This window comes from Rutilus rutilus, assembly GCF_951802725.1.
Source record: "Rutilus rutilus genome assembly, chromosome: 9".
Taxonomy (NCBI): Eukaryota; Metazoa; Chordata; class Actinopteri; order Cypriniformes; family Leuciscidae; genus Rutilus; species Rutilus rutilus.
The window spans coordinates 27,275,834-27,295,304 of record NC_140223.1 but is presented as its reverse complement, the minus strand read 5'-3'; the positions used below and the strand labels follow the sequence as shown (position 1 = coordinate 27,295,304).

The 19,471-nt window shown below is 40.3% G+C and overlaps 2 protein-coding genes across 3 annotated transcripts in view; both read right to left on the bottom strand.

Annotated features, from left to right (window-relative positions):
- LOC311297299 (uncharacterized protein) overlaps window positions 1-19,471 on the bottom strand; it is a 51,013-nt gene that overhangs the window by 7,297 nt on the left and 24,245 nt on the right. For both annotated transcript variants that reach the window (XM_084419536.1, XM_084419537.1), the window contains exons 6-9: window positions 3,582-3,613; window positions 3,260-3,501; window positions 2,695-2,860; window positions 330-741 (exon numbers count right to left, since the gene is read on the bottom strand). The gene's annotated coding sequence lies outside the window, so the exon portion shown is untranslated. The remainder of the gene's footprint in view (window positions 1-329; window positions 742-2,694; window positions 2,861-3,259; window positions 3,502-3,581; window positions 3,614-19,471) is intronic.
- On the bottom strand, window positions 15,487-16,945 carry LOC311297303 (uncharacterized protein). Its single transcript, XM_084419543.1, has 2 exons — window positions 16,525-16,945; window positions 15,487-16,326 (listed from the first exon to the last, which is right to left on the bottom strand). Exons 1-2 carry the CDS (start codon window positions 16,589-16,591, stop codon window positions 15,527-15,529), a joined length of 867 nt encoding a protein of 288 aa, XP_084275669.1. The 5' UTR covers window positions 16,592-16,945; the 3' UTR covers window positions 15,487-15,526.

The window sequence follows — 19,471 nt, the reverse complement described above, 5'->3', positions numbered from 1 at the left end:
GAAAAATGACATCACGTTCTCTGACACGTGAGCTGACTGGAATCGATACATATGGTTTCATTAATATGAACAATCTCCCTTTTCAAAGTAAACAAGAACATACACATAACCAAAAACGACCCAAAGGGACACATAATTACAATATAATACGTAAATATCAATATATAACTGTCTGTGTATGCTTTCACTAGCGCCGTATATGGATGATGCAATCGACAATGCGTGTTGCGTACATACGCGATTATAACTAACTAACGCAGATACAATCAATCTCACATTCAAATCGCAGCTCTTTAAAGATAATGAATAACATAAAACAAATCACTCACTTGTATATGAACGCACTCTGCAACAACCACAGTAACAGCGGGACACTAGCAAAGTCTCTATACGAGCTCTCCGAACTGCTTCTGGTCAATATTGACCCGTTAAAAGGAAAATTACTGAGTCATCAGAGTAATGCGTCTTAAAGTCACAAGGGGGCGCTAATGTCTCAATATATGCATCGCTGGCCTTTTCAACAATGGCAGTGAATTGCTGTTTCTGTTTTGAAGTCCATACAAGTGCAAACGAAATTCAAAGTCTTCAAGTCCCAATTCAAAGTCTTCAAGGTTTCACAGAAGTGAGGACACCTGTAGGCTTACAGTGTTCTTTTTTTGCACAACTTGGCCAGTTTTCTTTGAAGTTACTTGTCCTTTCTTTGTTTTTGATCCACGTTCAGGATTGATGTCAGGAAATCGTCTAAAAGGCAGAAAAGAAAGGAAAACAAAACAATGAAATATTATGGACTGAGTTTATATATTTTGACAAAGAGAGACAGCACAAAGGATGTGTAAATAAAAACCAGATATCGGTTTTAACGACTAAACTGTTTGGATAAAACTGAACAACATGAAAAAAAATGCAATGTTGGATGTTGTGATCAATAACTGATATTTTTTCTGCCCTGGTTAAAATACATCAACTCAATGTGTCTGTTTACATGTGCACTGTCAACTAACTAAACTTTTGGAAGTGGGATTGCCAGATTTAAAGTTTTATTCTACAACTTTTAATATCATCCCCTCATCAGGTCCCATCAGAGTATCAGTGGAAAGGCAGCCATAGACTGTTTATATAGAGCACACATTGCCAGAATCCAGCCCAAACCTTTGTGACAGAAATAATTTAACTTTAATTGCAAGCCTTGCAATGTTTATTGCATACATGACTACATGATAATGTTAAACATGACATTTACCAGACTAAAATGCATGTTTGCACCCAAAAATGAAAATTCTGTCATTATTGCTCATCCTTAAGACTTTCGTTCATCTTCGGAACACAAATTAAGATATTTTTGATGAAATCTGGGAGGTTTCTGTCCCTCCATTGACATCAATGTCATTGCAACTGTCAAAGCCCAGAAAGGTGGTAAAAACATTGGTAAATAGTACATATAACTACAGTGGTTCAACCTTAATATTATGAAGTGACGAGAATACTTTTTGTGTGCAAAATAACCCCAAAATAACGACATTGTTGAATAATCTCTTCTTTTACATGTCATTCTCCTACACTGTTTTGTGAGGATGAGTGGGCCGGAGTGTATTAAAGGATAACTCTTACCAAAATGCAACCTAGGGTCTTTTTGTTAATCTACCCGAGGCAAACCTTCGTTTAAAAGCATAATTAGGATGGAAACGCCACTTTTAAGTTTGACCGTATTTTCGTTTTCGGTCAAATTGCCTTTTGAATGGGAGTGCTTGTGGCACGACTATGATAGCATCAAAAATCGCTATTTTTAAAACACTAAGAAGGCTCGACACAACATGAAACTGTGCTCTCAGTATCACCAGAGACTCTACACATGAACTCCAGCATTGAGAACATTGTTTGTGTACACAGAGTTTACTAAAAAGAAAGATTTTGAACAACTCATGGAAACTGTGTCTGCCTACATTTTGACAGTCAAAAATAGTTGATCTAATAACTTTATTCTAGAGCTGCTGTAAAGCCAAAACAATCTATGTTACTGTAATTTCCTATTATCACTGTAAAGCTGCTTTGAAACAATCTATATTAAAAGCGCTATATAAATGAAGATGACTTGACACTGTTTACACTACGTCAACAGCGTAGGAGAATGACGTGAAAGAGTAGAGATTGTTGAATAATGTCGTTATTTTGGGGTTTTTTGTGCACAAAAGGTATTCTCATTGCTTCATAATATTAAGGTTGCACCACTGTAGTTACATGGATTATTTAAACAATGTTTTTACTAGCTTTCTGGGCCTTGAAAGTTACAAAGATGTTTCTGTCTATGGCTGGTTCAGAAACCTCTCAGATTTCATCAAAAATATCTTCATTTGTGTTCTGAAGATGAATGAAGGTCTTACAGGTTTGGAACGACATAAGGGTGAGTAATTAATGACAGAATTTTCACTAATCCTTCAACTGAAAACAACTTGCACTGACATATCTGAAATATGTGACTGTCACTGTTTTGTCTCAAGATGCACACCAGTAATGTTTTTTTATAAAAGCTGCTTAAATACCCTAATTTTATTAAGGCCTAGACCTGGCTTAAGCTAAGCCCAGTATGGAAACCAGGGCCATATTGTTCATACCAGTAGTCAACATAATAAATACTGTCAAGACAAGTCACAATTCAGTCTAATATTTATATGAATGGCAAATATGCTAATGACTAACCTCTGAACAAACTCAAGGTGCTGCCTCTTCCTGGTACTGCAAGCTGAAGTTATAGGAGGAGGCAAACAGCGCTGCCAGGCCAGTGATGAAGTTAGGCTGTGATCCTTTCCACACACACCTTGACCTTCCAAACGTAATGTCCAGCACTGGTTGCTTAGAGATTGACCTGTAATTGAAAAAATAATAATAAAATGAATTAATAAATAATATTAATAATTAAAATAACTATTGTGGGTTCCACTGTGGTTCGATGTAGTTGTCTATCTATTCATAGTTCTATAAATTAAAATTTTCACCTAAAAATTCAAATTGATTAGGGTTAGAACGTTAAAACGGACTGCCATATTATTTTGCTTGTTTTAAGCATCACAAAATTTTGACATATTCTTTCAGAAAACAAGACAATTTTTACTTGTCTATTAAATGCTTCTTCATGTAAGAATTTTATATATCTGGACTGGAAACAAGAAAAAAACACTAATTAAGAAAAATATATTTTGCAGTGGAGTGAGTAAATGATGGCTTTTCATTTTAGGTTTAAACTACCCCTTTAATGTTTACATACCAGGAAATAAGGTGTAGTCGGACTCTCTGGCAAGTGTAGATTGCTGGACATCAGCGTTGCAAATTCCTGAAACAATTTTTAAAAAGGACAGCACAGCCATGATCAACAGAACCATAACATAAAAAATATTACATATTAATGAGATTTGTTGAATAATCTCTACTTATCTGATTGAAGGATAACACCGTCTAACTTCTCTTTGAATTGTTAGTTGTAGGACCATGGCATGGCAATCAGGAATACTACATTTGAAAACAGCATTTGATAGCATTTTTTTTTTTACCACATAGACTATAACTGTAACACTATTAAAAGTACTTACATTAGCACTGGACCGTCATCAGATTACAAAGCCTGAAACGAAATATATATATATCAAAAGCAGGTCATGCATAACATGGTATATGTTGCCTATTATGTGAAATATTGAAGTTAACGTTAACGTTACTTGGTAAACAGGTGGAACAGAGTGAATTGTTTGCGCGGCCGCGGTAGAAAACCGCGTTTGCAAAATCAAACCAAATAAGCATTCGTGAAATCAACGTACACTGTAAAACTTTACTGTAAATTTACAGCGAATTTCCTACAGAATTGTACTGTATTTCCATAATACAGTATTCGGCTGTATCTTTTACAGAACAGCTGTAAATATACAGCACATTTCTGTTTTCAACCCGATAAATTCGTAATACAGTATCATACTGTAAAAGCACTGCATTGTGGGATTGATTTCTTTCGCGCTCAATTCAGTTCAAATGTGACGCGAGCAGACAGTAGCTACTACAGGCAAACTTGATTTGTCAGCGGGATTCAACTGAACAGAATAATCATTCCTGTTATCAAGATAAACAGTGTCTGCGAATCTGTGAGCAATTTTTAAGCTTTTGTGAGCTTCGGTTCGTGTTTCAAACAGTAGTTGCCTGTGACGCAGCAGAAAATGGGAGACATTAACTTTACATGAAGACGGATGGAAGAATTTGTCATCTGAATAACCTGCGCCTGTGACGATTAGTGGGATTTAGAGTTTGAGAAGATGGAAAATTGTTCAACTGAGTGATACGGTAAGCCAATATATATATATATTTTTTTTTTTTTTGCGTTCGCATTTCTAATACTCATTAATACCAGTGCTTGAAGTGGAAAAAAAAAGGTGCCGGTACTCACTTGGATTGGCAAATCAAAAACAAAACTTGGAGATATTGCTGGTACAACAACAATTTATTGTAAATTATTAACAACACAAATGTATTTAAACAAGTCGTGTGTGTGTGTGTGTGTGTGTGTGTGTGTGTGTGTGTGTGTGTGTGTGTGTGTGTGTGTGTGTGTGTGTGTGTGTGTGTGTGTGTGTGTGTGTGTGTGTGTGTGTGTGTGTGTGTGTGTGTGTGTGAGAGAGAAAACGGAACTCCTTCAAGTCAGCAACGGTGCTGAGATTGGAACTGTACAATCCCTAGGGACACACACACACACACACACACACACACACACACACACACACACACACACAACAGAGACAGGGGGAACAGGGTTAATGCCAGACATAAAATTAGAGAGTAGCTACACAGATGGCAGTGAATTCAGTCTAGGCTATAAAGAAACAGTAGACAAGTAAGTTATATTATTTGATTGAATATTTGAAAGTAGCATAAATGTCTGACATGAAAAAAAAAACATGAATAAAAAAAAAGATTTATTAAATATATATAAGAGGTGTTCATACAGAATGTCAAAAGGATGTTATGGGGTTGTTCATCAGCTCATCAGGATCCCAGGAACATTGGGTTCATCAGATTTGTTGGTGCCATTGTGAGGCACAGGCTTTCAGAGATAGAACCAGAAGTAAAGGATTAGTTGGCAGTGTGGGGTTGCATTTAGTGAAGAAGTTACGTTAAATAGGCTAAATTGTAATCCATTGTGCTGACACATATTCATTGCCAAAGACAGAAGGAAACCAAAAGTATCCTAAACAGAAGTATTTGGAATCTAAATTCTGTTCTACATTTTATATGACAAAAGATGGTTTACCTACTTAAAAAAGGCTCCAGAAGGTCTTGGGGTCAGCTGCTGCTGAATGGTGAGGGGCTTCACATGCAAGTTCATCTGCAGATCTTCGTCCCTTTGCCAACCATGATCTCACATAATTGTGTGGACTAAACTGCTGTAATGGTGGTCCATTGCATTTCAGGAACACCAGGTTGGACAGTCTGTTTACAGCAAGGGAGTTCCTTTTGACTGTAAGAATGTCATTCATGCAACTGAAGGCTCTTTCGCATTCACTGGTAGACACTGCAATTGTATGGACAGCTTTAAGAAGAGGCTTGAGGGCTGCTGGGGTCCGGGATGCCCTCAGTTCCTTGTACTCCCGAAATCCCTGGATGCTCTCCCTTCTCTCTATTTTAAATGTCACATAAGCGAAGGACCTCTGCTTCACCATGTTGTATGTCCAGATTTCCCTCTGGCCAAGTATCTGGTTGAAGAACCTTGAAGTCGGACATCAGTTTGCTTCCACCTCTATGTGAGGAACTTTCCTGTGTGCTGACATGAGAGGAAGTTGTTGTAGCTGTCCTGGATCTCATATTTTCCGCCATGCTGCGAAAGAACTGTCCTACATTGATCTTTACAATCCTTTGATTGTCACACAGTGATACATTCTGGAACAATTTCTCGGTTTCAGCTTGAAGAACAGTCTGTGTGTGGGGGCCAGGTGTTGAAACCATGGACTCAAACACCCGGATTTCCCGAAACAGCATCCTGTCTGCTTCAGGCAGTGTTGTGCCTCTCTTTTGAAGCATCCTTGAGAGATCACTCAGTTCTGTTAGGGCATCGTACATAACTCCAAGATTACACACGAAAGACACAGAGGTGAGAACGTCAAGGAGTCACTTATATTTTGCTCTCTCTGTTCAATCCCTGGTGACATCATGAGCAGCACTAGAAAAGTGTGTCTGAAGCGCTCTATAATTCTCCCAAACAGCCTTTACAGTCCTCTCACTTGAAGCTACCCAGCGGATTGACAAAACACGGCCAATGACAAGGAGACGCTGCCCAACACATTGTGCATGTTGATGCAATTCTCTTTGGTTTTTGGGTGAGGCATGATATAAAGTGTATAGCTTATCAAAAAAAATCTTGAAGTGATTAAGACCACTGACCGCCTTGAGAACATCCCCAACTGCCAATTCTAGGCGATGATTTAAACAGTGCCACACAAACAAGTCTGGGAATCTGGCACAAAGTTGTGTAGCCACCCCTGCTTTTCTGCCAAGCATCACTGATGCTCCATCACATACAAAGGCCACAAAACACTCACCCAAAAAGTGGTCATCGAATCCATATTTATGGAGGCATAACAACAATGTCTCTGTGATAGCATTTGCTGTGGTCCCTTCCAACTCCAGCAGGTCAAAAAAAAAACGTGTCAGGTTCTGCATCAGCAATAGCTGTCCGCAAACAGACAACCAACACAGTTTTCCTACTGATCGTCGTAGACTCGTCTATCAACAAGCACACTTTTCTTCTGTTCACAATGATGTCATCGACCATCTTTTTCCTCATCTCTGTTGCAATATGGTCAATAATGTCGGCACATGTCTTGTCGGAGTGCAGAACTCGGCCCATGTTCACTCCATTCAACTCTTGCAACATTACATCTATTCGCATGTCTTTGAATGGACGCCCGTGCTTGCCAATTTTGTATGCAGTTCGGAACACTCGAGATGTAGTTTCATGTTCAGCCCTGTGCATAGATTGAACTTGCCTGCACAGCTCATTGCGGGATGCCATCTCCACTATTTCGGCTGCCTTAATGTGTGCTTTCGAATCTCTGTGGTCTTTCTATTTTTTGCGCAGTGACTGCTGTTGCTTTGCCTTGTCTGTACCAAAGGCTTGAATTAAACATTCCCTCCATTCTCTTGTCAGCTTCAGTCCCCTCTCTGTCTGGGCAGCAAGTGACGGGATGCTGCAACATGTTTTGCAGCCCAGTTTATCTTCTTTAAAAATGAGCCAGCTATTCCTGGAGCAAAAATACATCATTTGGTCCCTTGACCAACAGTCAGGCCATCCATGTGTTTCATCATTCACATTATTGTTGACGTCGGTGTCATTGACTAAGGTATCAACATTAAGGTTGGTAGCTGCAGACTCCTCATTAACGCTAGCTGTTCCGCTCACATCAACGTTTGAAGCTCATGAATCGTACCCAATGTTTCTGGTTGGACTTGGACCTCTGTTGACGTGTCTGGCTCTGGCACACGCGTTCTTTTAGTACCTTTCTGAAGCCAGGCTAACATAATGACTTACAAAGTTGACACACTTCTTTTTAGTTTCTAGCTTTGCTCGACAGTGCGCGAGAGAGACCGAGTCACGCACACAAAAGACAAGTCTCATGCAGTCGGATAATAGGTAATAATAATATGATATTATAACAGAAGATAATATCTCAGTGCAGTGGCTCTTAAAAGAGCCTTTGGGGTGTATTTTAACGGCTGTTGAGACAAGCAGAGGAGAGAAAAAGAAACATGACAGAATGTAGGTATTGCAAATGTCTGTACAAGTTAAAAATGCATTCAGTTTTCAGTGATCATTATTGACTGATCAGTATGGCAAATCAGAAATGCAGGATGACTGCTAGATTGATCATTTACAAAAATCAGATGGGAATAGACACAGAAAAAAAAGAGAAGAGAAATATTTTCATGGTATAAATTCCCAAAGTAAAAAAAAAAGCTCTAATTAATGAATGTGCAAAAATAGCCTATACTTAAGAATAGAAGAACAATGCTTTTGATGAGACCTACAACCCTTCTAACAACCAAGAAGCCTTTTAAATCACAGTAAGATGCATTTTTAATATTGAAATTTATTACTGGTGTTATTTTATTATAATTTATAACATGACGGGCGAGTGTTTTCTGTCTCTCTGTCTTAAGTGATTGCGCCATTGTGTGAGAGATGGGCAGCTCGCGCGCTCACAGCTGTCAGGCTTGCAGAGGGGGCTTACTTCACTTTGTTAATTTCCAAACAAAGACGTGAAGATATTATTGATATATGATATACATATATATGATACATGACAGATATAACCCTAAAAAACTAAGGAGATTTTCTGAATAGGATTGATACTCCTTTCGCGCAAATGACGTCACGCAGACATAACGGTATTTAACGGCAACCACATAACCCAGCTAGCAAAAAGTCGTCTATTAGACGTTGAATAGACGCAAATCTTCAACGTCTAATGACGGTCCGCTGAAGGTTGAAAATGAAAATTGAAAAGACGTCAAATTTGTCCGACTTTTCAACGTTGAAAACAGGTCAATGCCGCGTTTCCACTGTCGGGCCAGTGCGAGCCAGGGCTTTAAACGGGCCGTGCCGGGCTAATAGCCTCGGGCTAATAGCACCGAGCCTGCGTTTCCACTGTCGGGCCAGAAGCTCCACAGCGCTTCACTAAAACACGCCCGTAACACGCCTCTCTGGAACAACGTCACACTAACCCATCATTTCACCAACAAATAGAAGTTTTATCAGAAAACTAATCAGATATCACTGGAAACAGCGTTGAAAACAAACATGATAAAAGCGGCCGTTTGCTGGCATTTTTGTTGTTTACTTGAATATTTAAAACCCAAGCATCGATGTTTTACCACAGGTTTACAATAAAAAGTGATACATTGATCATAATGAATTAATTTATGTCAAAATCGCACATTCGTCACTATTATTTAGTCAAATTACCGTTAGGTCTATTTCACAAAAGAAAGAGTACACACTTACTACTTCAGTCGCGTCTGTTTTTTAGTCACAGGACATATTTACATCACATTTAGAAAGAATGATAATTTCTACAAATATATGCCACCATAAATACGACCTGAGGAGCTTTAGCACTCTCTCGACTCCCATACAGATATTTTCAATCAGAGAAACAGAGGAAGCTCCCGAAAAAAAAGTTGCTTTATTTTATGATAGTCCGGTATAAAGAGACGAGACGTAGGCTATGACAGATAAAATAAAAACATGACTGTGATAGCCTTTATGATTGGTTTGATTTCTTCAAGCGTTCACTATGTTTTTTTTACTATGCGTATCTTCAAGCGTTTACTATGTTTACTATGGTAACGGTTAGCGCGCATAGTCTTTTGCATCACAAACAGAAGGCATTCAAACATGAACGCGAGTTAAATTATTTTAAAAGTCTTTAATGCTGACAGAATCATCCAGCGCTGCCGTCTCCCGACTCAGGTGAACTCCGCCTCTGTTCGTAACCACTCCTCTAGCCCGAGCTGGCCCGCTTTGGCCCAAGGTATTCGACGGGCCAGAAATCCTGGCCGTTGGCCCCGAGTAAGCCCCGATCAAGCCCCGGAAGTGACAGTGGAAACGCGACTGGCCCTGGCACGCACTAGCACGGCCCGGCCCTGGCCCGACAGTGGAAAGAACGGATCACTCCGTTCTATCACTCCTGCCTCAGGTGATAGAACGGATCAGGGAAGAAGGATGCTCAGTGCTACTCGTAGCGCCGTTCTGGAAAAACCAACCCTGGTTCCCAGTTCTGATGCAGCTAGTGAGCACTGCCCCATGGCCACTGCCAGTGAGGAGGGACCTCCTCTCTCAGGCCAAGGGCTCAATTTGGCATCTTCGCCCAGAGCTGTGGTCCCTTCATGTTTGGGCCATCAACGGGTACCCGCTGACCTCCCAGAGGGAGTGTTAAACACGATCACGCAGGCTAGAGCCCCGTCCACGCGACGGCTCTACTCCTCGAAATGGTCAGTGTTTTCCAGCTGGTGCACAGCTCGTGGCGTGTCACACCCAGACTGTGGGGTGACGGAGGTACTCTCCTTCCTACAGGAGCTGTTGGATAAGGGCAGGACCCCTTCCACGCTCAAAGTCTATGTGGCAGCCATAGCAGTGTTCTCAAAAACAACGCTTGGTCAGTCAATAGGAAGGAACGATTTAGTCATCCACTTCCTTAGAGGAGCTAAGAAACCCTCAGTCCCTGTATGGGACCTTTCTACGGTGCTGGAAGCCATGAAAGGTGACCCATTCGAGCCTTTGCAGACGATTGATCTTAAACACCTGTCTTTCAAGACAGTGTTTCTTCTGGCTCTCGCTTCAGTGAAGCGCATAGGGGACTAACATGCGCTCTCAGTAAGAGCGACATGCATGGAGTTTGGGCCTAATGACTCAAGAGTTATACTCAAACCTAGGCACGGATATGTTCCAAAATCCCTCAACACACTGTTTTAGGGTACAGGTCATTTCCCTGTCAGCCCTACCGGTCTCTGACGAGGAAGGAGATGTGAGCTTCCTTTGCCCAGTCAGGGCATTAAGAGCTTATGTGTCTCGCTCATCTGTCTTCAGACAGACGGAGCAGCTCTTTGTTTCGTTCAGCGGACGTTCCGAGGGACTAGCCGCGTCGAAACAGAGCTTATCCAGATAGATAGATGACGCCATTGCGCTGGCGTACACTTCCAATGGCATGCAGTGCCCGTTGGGTGTCAGAGCGCACTCCACGAGAAGCATGGCTTCATCGTGGGCCTGGTCAAATGGGATTGCCTTGCAAGATATTTGTATGGCGGCAGGCTGGGCCTCCCCGTCTACATTTATAAGGTTTTATAACCTAGAGGTCCCTGCTTTGCAAGCTAAGTTGCTCGCGGTCTAATTTTTCAGTAATTTCTGCCCGATGCTATCGGCTCAGGATGCTGAGACTGCTGGAGCGTCGATCACCGATCGTCTATATACTTCTGTGGGCAGTGTGTAAGTCCCCCAATGTTTATCAGTCCAGGCCGAGTTCGCCCTGGCTGTGTGGAACACTTAATATAATCTGCTCTTATTAGAGCTCTATATTACAGGAATGATGCTATTCTAGCCCCTCTTCCCGGATTCTCTGTGAGTCCCTTGTTGATTAGGCACTATATGAGCCCCGGGCACATGCCCTTGGGACTTTAGTGTTATATCTCAAGCACGCACAGCGTTTTACACTGTGTTCCCCTAGCGTAAGATATTACGCAAGTACGAGAGAACCTCTCGTAAGAGAACGTACTCGGTTACTGACGTAACCTCGGTTCTCTCTAGAGAGGGAACGAGTACTTGCGTATCTTGCCGTGCATGCGTCATGTTCTGATTCGCTTCGGCGATGAAAAACTGACCAAACCAGCCTCTCGGGGCCGTATTTATAGCCCAGCCCCACCCGCTTCTGGCGGGACATGACGTAGTGGGCGCGAAGCACCCTCATTGGTTCTGACGTCATGAGGGGCCTTTCTCAATAGGCTGATGCAGTTGCCGCAGAGCAGCCAATGGGCGCGCGAGCTGTCTCGCCCATGTCTGCATGCTGCTGCAATGCATTTTACATTATTGCAAAATTTAGGATAATTTTTGGCTTCAATATCTCGAGGAAAAGAGGTTTTCCCCTAGCGTAAGATATTACGCAAGTACGAGAGAACCTCTCGTAAGAGAACGTTTCCGCACCGAGTCTATTTTTGCTGTGCTGCAAACGCTGAATTAAAGTGACAGCGCATGGTTCGTGGTCAAAATGAACACAGATTGACCTGAAAATGTAATTTCACCAAAAATGCGATTAATTAAATAAAATGTAGTAGTCTCACCATAAATGTATTTAATTAAATACTACTTTTTTCACTTTAAGACCGGGGTAAAGCAAGGAAAGCTACAATTTACCTCAACAAGGCGACATAATGAACAACACTTGTCTCATTCGTGGAGGTGGAAAAACAAGTTATTTGTGACATGCAAGATTTATTGTATTAAAATTTAAATAAAAAAAGAAAAGGCATGAGAGTTGGCTGTTTTTGTCAATTTTAAGTTTTAATTTAAAATGTTTGCGATTTAATATAAGTACATGGTTAAATATTTGACCGCTTGCTTGAGCAACTTAATATAAGTAGAAGTAATGCATTGAATAATAGGCTGACGTTGTTTAAATTGTGTTTAAACGTGCATAAGTCTGTTAAAGAGTGTATAAGTGTACAAAGAGCTCGCAATGCTGAGACGTTAAGACCGGCGTAAATCAAGGGAAAATGCAATTTACTTCAACAAGGCAACATAATGAACACACTCGTCTCATTCGTGGAGGTGGAAAAACAAGTTCTTTGTGACATGCAAGAATTATTGTATAAAGATTTAAATGATGCAAAACGAAAGGGTAAGTCTGCTGTTTTTGTCAATTTTAAGTTTTAATTTAAAATGTAGGCTATGCGATTTTAATATAAGTACATGGCAAAATATTTTACCACTTGCTTGAGCAACTTAATATATAATTATATAGAAGTAATGCATTTAATAATATGTTGTTTAAATTGTGTTTAAACGTGAAATACGTCTATTAAAGTGTGTATATGTGTACAAAGAGAATCGCAATGCTGACAAAAAAAACTCTTTTTAAATAAAAGTTGCTGATAACTTCTGGATTTGAAATACAAATAGTGAGTATGTATTTGTGGTATAGCCTACAGCAGCGGATCAGTTACGCACTGCAAACGCAGCATAAAGCACTATTGCGCGTGCTGCTCCTGCACTGCATGTGTGAAACGGGCGTGAATCTCCAGCAGGTGAGAATCTAACCGGATCTGGCCCGAGTGTATTTTGCTATCTAAACTAGAACGCGGAAGTATTTTTCTTAAGTGATTTCATTGCGCTCAAACCACCGTCCAGGGGCCTCATTTATAACCGTTGCGTACGCACAAAACACGCCCTGAGAGAGGCGTACGCCACTTCCGACGCATAAGTTGTGATTTATAAAAACAAACTTGACGGGAAAATTTGCGCACCTGCACGCAAACTCTGACCCATGCGTACGAACGTTTTGGAGATGGAGCAATTTGGCGACACCGATGGTGAGCTGGAGTTAAATGTTTTTTTGGTCACTTTTAGACAGAAAATCTAAATAAAATTAAACATAATACAGAAAGATAATACAAATACAGGTGCTGGTCATATAATTAGAATATCATCAAAAAGTTGATTTATTTCAAGAATTCAACTTAACAGGTGAAACTAATATATTATATAGACTCATTACATGCAAAGTGAGATATTTCAAGCCTTTATTTGTTATAATTTTGATGATTATGGCTTACAGCTTATGAAAACCACAAAATCAAAATCTCAGAAAATTAGAATATTACATGAAATCACACAGTAATTACACAATAATATCATGGTTATTGAACCAGGTTTTGGTTATTCTGGCAGTGTGGGCAGGTGCAAATCCTGCTGGAAAATGAAGGAAGCATGACGTGCTCTGAAAATGTCCTGGTAGACGGCTGCGTTGACTCTGGATTTAATAAAGCACAGTGGACCAAAGTCCTCTTTTCTGATGAGAGCAAATTTTGCATCTCATTTGGAAACCAAGGTCCCAGAGTCTGGAGGACGAATGGAGAGGCACACAATCCAAGATGCTTGAAGTCCAGTGTGAAGTTTCCACAGTTTGAGTTGGTTTGGGGAGCCATGTCATCGGCTGGTGTTGGTTCACTGTGCTTTATTAAGTCCAGAGTCAACACAGCCGTCTACCAGGAAGTTTTAGAGCACTTCATGCTTCCTGCACTTTTTGAAAGGAATTACTGAAATAAATCAACTTTTTCATGATATTCTAATTATATGACCAGCACCTGTATAATTTCACTCACCAAGCCTGTTACTTGAAGCAAATATCCATCCCTTCTTAAATGTCCGCGCCAGCGAGCGCGTTGGGCCGTTTAGTGAAACTGACGCAAATAACAGTTTAAATAAATAAAATAATGATTTAAACTATGTTTTACTTCTGATATAAACTTTTAGATTAAATATGCCATTCAAATTAATGGAGTTAAACACTTAAACATGAAATCATTACTGAGAAGTTACAACATTTTTTATATTCAATCAATAGAAATATTTGTTGTGGATGCGATGTTTTTGAACACTTTTCCTGTGGCGTGCTGTGTTTTAATGTTTTAACCACAGAGATAATTGCTTATCATGATAATACCAGATTGTCTGAGAAAATAGTTTCGTGCAAATAATGCCCAAGGCCTATCTGTTTCCATTAAAAATATAAATCAATTAAAAATCCAATTCGGCCAGTGGAAAAGACTGAGAAAAACTTTCTCTGAAATGTATTTTACACTATTTGATTTATGTATTCAAAAACAAGACAAGGATAGGCAACTACTTGATTTGTATTAATGTAACGTGTCTTGTACCGGTAAACATTGTCACGTGGATGAATAATCATATGCAAATGATATGCAGATGAGGATCTGCATAGTAAAACTAGGCGTTGTAAGCTCCATATATGGTTATTTCAGGTGGAGACGCATGTGCGCACAATCTTCCACTGACTGGGATTTATAAAGTGAATTCTGCGGAGGTTCTGGCGTACGAAGTTCTACGAACGGTTTTATAAGTCTGAATATTTTTTTGCTTACGCCATTTTTGGCTTTCGGGCGCACGTACACTTTTAGTAAGGTTCCTACTCACAGTTTTATGAGACCCCAGGTAAGTTGGCTTAATGAATACGTTTTGCTTAAATTTCATAATTCATGCCTTTCTTTGTCATTAGACTCACATGGTTTACATGTTAGGGCAACGAATTAAAGCCCGACCAATGGTTTTCTCGTTATAAGCAAAAAATAAATAAAACAAATTTGATAAGCACATTTCATGCTCATCACCACACCACCATTTTCCTTTCACCATTTGAGTTCCCTGAACAAGTCAGCGAAGGATCAGCACTTGTTGAAACAAATTGGGATTATCAAAAACAGTATGGACGTAAGTGAGAAAACAAAACACGTGGAGTTAATGGCTCAACCTTAATTCAATCACAATAGGAACACATGTACTTTACACCTATTATTACATGTACTGCAGCACTTGTGTGATGTTATGATCTTCCAGTATCTGAAATAATAAGTTAAAGTTTTTTTTGGTATGAGTAATTTTCTTTCTCCAAACCCACAGCTGTCTTCACAGGGTCAGCCAGAGGCACATTCACAAGCCGCAAGATGAAAAAGTCAGGTATGTAAATAATGTTTGTAGGGTAATTATTGGTGGTTCTGATTACTGTCTATTACATTTACATTTACATTTAGTCATTTAGCAGACGCTTTTATCCAAAGCGACTTACAAATTAGGACTAAATAAAGCGAGTCATCATGAAGAGGCAAAAACAACAACAACGCAAGAAGTGCTCAGAATACAAAGTTCAGGCATTATTCAGAGTAGCATAAGTCTGATAAGTGATGTTTCAAAGGATTTTTTTTTTTTTTTTTTTTTTTATGAGGTTAAGTGCTCACGGAAGAGATGGGTTTTCAGCTGTTTTTTGAATGTTGCCAGTGATTCTGCATTCCGGATGAGGCCGGGGAGAGCGTTCCACCAGCATGGAGCTGTGAATGAAAATGTTCTGGAAAGTGATTTTGTGGCTCTCTGTGATGGAACCACGAGACGTCGCTCGTTGATCGATCGTAGGCGTCTGGTAGGGATGTAGACTCGTAGGAGTGAGTGAAAATAGTAGGGAGCTGAGCCTGTGATAGATCTGTAAGCAAGCGTCAATGCCTTGAATTTGATGCGAGCAGCGAGAGGTAGCCAGTGCAGAGAGATGAACAGAGGAGTGACGTGGGCCCTCTTGGGCTCGTTGAAGACAAGACGAGCTGCAGCATTTTGGATCATCTGTAGAGGTTTTGTTGCACATGCTGGAAGTCCGGCCAAAAGAGCATTACAGTAGTCAAGCCTAGAGATGACCAGGGCCTGGACGAGAAGTTGTGTTGCATGCTCAGTTAGGAAAGGCCTGATCTTCCTGATGTTGTGCAGTGCAAACCTGCATGATCGAGCTGTCTTTGAAGTGTGATCTGTGAAGGACAGCTGGTCATCAAGCGTTACTCCGAGATTTCTGACCGACCTTGATGGGGTGATTGATGATGACTCTAGCTGGATGGTGAAGTCGTGTTGTATAGACGGATTGGCAGGGAGGACGAGAAGCTCAGTCTTTGCCAGGTTGAGCTGCAGGTGATGTTCCTTCATCCATGTGGAGATGTCCGCCAGACAGCTTGAGACCCGTGCAGCTACTGTGGGATCATCTGGTTGAAACGAGAGGAAGAGCTGTGTGTCATCAGCATAGCAGTGGTAGGAGAAGCCGTGTGCCTGTATGATGTGTCCCAGTGATGTAGTGTAGATGGAGAAGAGGAGGGGACCAAGAACTGAACCCTGGGGAACCCCTGTGGTCAGTTGATGTGCTCTGGATACCTCACCTCTCCATGCGACCTTGAAGGACCTACCTGTGAGATAGGACTCAAACCAGTGGAGTGAAGTTCCTGTGATGCCCAGTGATGAGAGGCTGGACATAAGGATCTGATGATTCACAGTGTCGAAGGCAGCAGACAGATCCAGGAGAATGAGGACTGAGGACTTGGAAGCAGCTTTAGCGATCCGTAGGGCTTCTGTGACTGACAGTAATGCAGTTTCTGTTGAATGCCCTTTCTTGAAGCCAGATTGGTTGACATCCAGCTGGTTGTTTAGAGACAAAAAGGATGTTATTTGGTTGAAAACAGCTCTTTCAAGTGTCTTCGCAATGAATGGTAGGAGAGAGATAGGTCTGTAATTCTCTACAGATGATGTGTTTAGTGTTGGTTTTTTAAGCAGTGGAGTGACCCGAGCCTGCTTGAATGCTGTAGGGAAGGTGCCAGTATGGAGGGATGAGTTGATTATGTGTGTGAGTGTAGAAGTGTCGGAGCGATGGCTTGTAGAAGGTGTGAGGGGATGGGGTCTAGAGGGCAGGTGGTAGGATGACTGGAGAGGAGAAGTGTAGATACTTCTTCCTCGGTTAGCGAGGAGAAGGAGAACAGTGGGATATTGGCTGTGGAAGCGGTCAGTCTGGGTTCCTGTGTGTGTGGAGCTGAAAACTGACTGCTGATAGATGTTGTTTTGTTGGTGAAGAAGTTCGCAAAATCGTCAGCAGTTAACTATTACCATAACTAATTAGTAAAGCAGATTCTCTCAAGGAATTAAATTAATTAAATAGAATTTAAAGGGAACCTATTATGCTCATTTCCAGTTCTATATTTTTATTTTGATACTCCACTAAAGTAGCCTTGCATGATCCACAGTTACAAAAAAATCCTTATTTATCTTAAACTGGCCCTTTATGCTAGCCTAGAAATCTAGACGCACTTAATTTTTACAATGTATATACAGTATATGCTTAACATACGTACTTAAAAGGTTTACAGTGCACATTATACACAATATAAACAATAATAGCTATATGAAATTACAGCTTATACATGTACATATACAGAATACACAATGCAGTATGATGTGCATTGTTTTGACCAGTCAGAATCAAGGACCGGAACTAACCGTTTTGTTTATGTGTCAATAAAATCTGAAATTAAAGGTCCCGTTCTACGTGATCCCATGTTTCAAACTTTAGTTAGTGTGTAATGTTGTTGTTAGAGTATAAATAATATCTGTAAAATTATAAAGCTCAAAGTTCAATGCCAAGCGAGATATTTTATTTAACAGAAGTTGACTACAAAAAACGGCTGGATTGGACTACACCCCTCTACATCCTGCTTTAATGATGTCACTAGAACCGTAACCTCCGCCCACAGGAACACAGGCGTATTGATGGCGAAATGTCAACAGATGGTTGATGTTTATCTATAATCGGATACCGCAAAAGTTTAATTCGAAGTTGTTAGTTTGCTCTGTCCATTTCACCACGGACTGTTTTTCTAACCTGGGATAATATCAAGCAGGCTTCTCTCAGCGTTTCATACTGACGAAGGGGACAATTTCAACTATATTCCAGCAAGCGGTAAGTACAAGTAGTGATTTAATATGGAAGTAGCGATCAACTTCACATCGTTTCTCTTAGTAGGATGAAAATAATCTAACTTAAACTGTGATTAATATACAGAAAGCGATCAAAGAACAATCCCTTTCCAATCGTCCAAGCTGTCAATCACACAGCGCGAGTTTATCTGGACACTTGCCAACACTCGTTATGAAATCAATGACGCTGTTACACTGCACAACGAAGCTCTTACTGTATTTATATGCCTCATGTTTGCATTGGTGAAATCATTAGTGAGTGCAGAAACTGCGTTGCAATGATAAGATCTTTTTTCACGCGATCAACAGACTGTCATCTGCTCAATGCTCGTCACTGCAATTTTTTATGTGATTGAAAGAGATCTAAATACTTAAACTTCTCACGATTCGTTAATCCAGATAGCTGTAATAGTAAAAACGTATAATAGCTGTAATAGTAAAAGTTTTCCAGATAGTTCCACATGTAATGCCAGATATTTCATATGCAAGCATTTCAGCCAATCACAGCAGAGGGCGTTTACACTGAAGTCTCTCAGCAGACACGCCCCTTCAAACAGAGTGTTCAAACCAGGGAATGAAATCAGGCTAGGAAATATGCCTTTTATCTCTAAATTATAACAATTTTTGATCTAAAAAACATACTAACATTATAAGGGCACCCCTGGAAACATGATAAAATAATAAAAATAATCCATGGAATGGGACCTTTAAATCAACTTTAATTTTCCAAAGTTTTGGGTGAATATTGATTTTTAATGGATGGACAGAAATCTTTCAGATTTCATTAACAATAACCTTATTTGTGTTTCAAAGATGAATGAATGACTTGTGTATTTATTCCAACATTGTAAGTGATAACAGAATTAAACATTTTGGGTGACCTAACTCCTTAATGCTCTGAACATTTTATTGCATAAAATAGCTTCTGGACCTACTCATAATGTCTTTTTTTTCTTTTTTTTTAGATGGAGAATTGTGATCCATGGGGGGATAAGATGGGTACAGTAGGAAAATCATGTACCTGCATGCAAGTGACAACAATAGAGCCTTGACTGTTCTTTCTTCATTTGTTGGTGCTGTGCAACTCTTTGGGGTACCTGAAAGAGTGTGTAGTGATAAAGGTGGAGAGAATGTTGAGGTGGCACGCTTTATGCTTGAGCATCCAGATAGAGGATCAGGTATTTCTTGAATAGTGTAATTTTAGCAGTTTTAACACTTGTTTTTTCTCTAAATACATACTGTATGTAGAATCATAATAAAACACAGCCCTATTTCATAATTGACCTTTCGCCGAGCCCCGCCCCCCTTAGTTACTGTTGCTACGTCCGACAAACAAATGGTCAAACACGACCAGCGCGACAGATTGCCATGACGGGAAGAGGTATACCC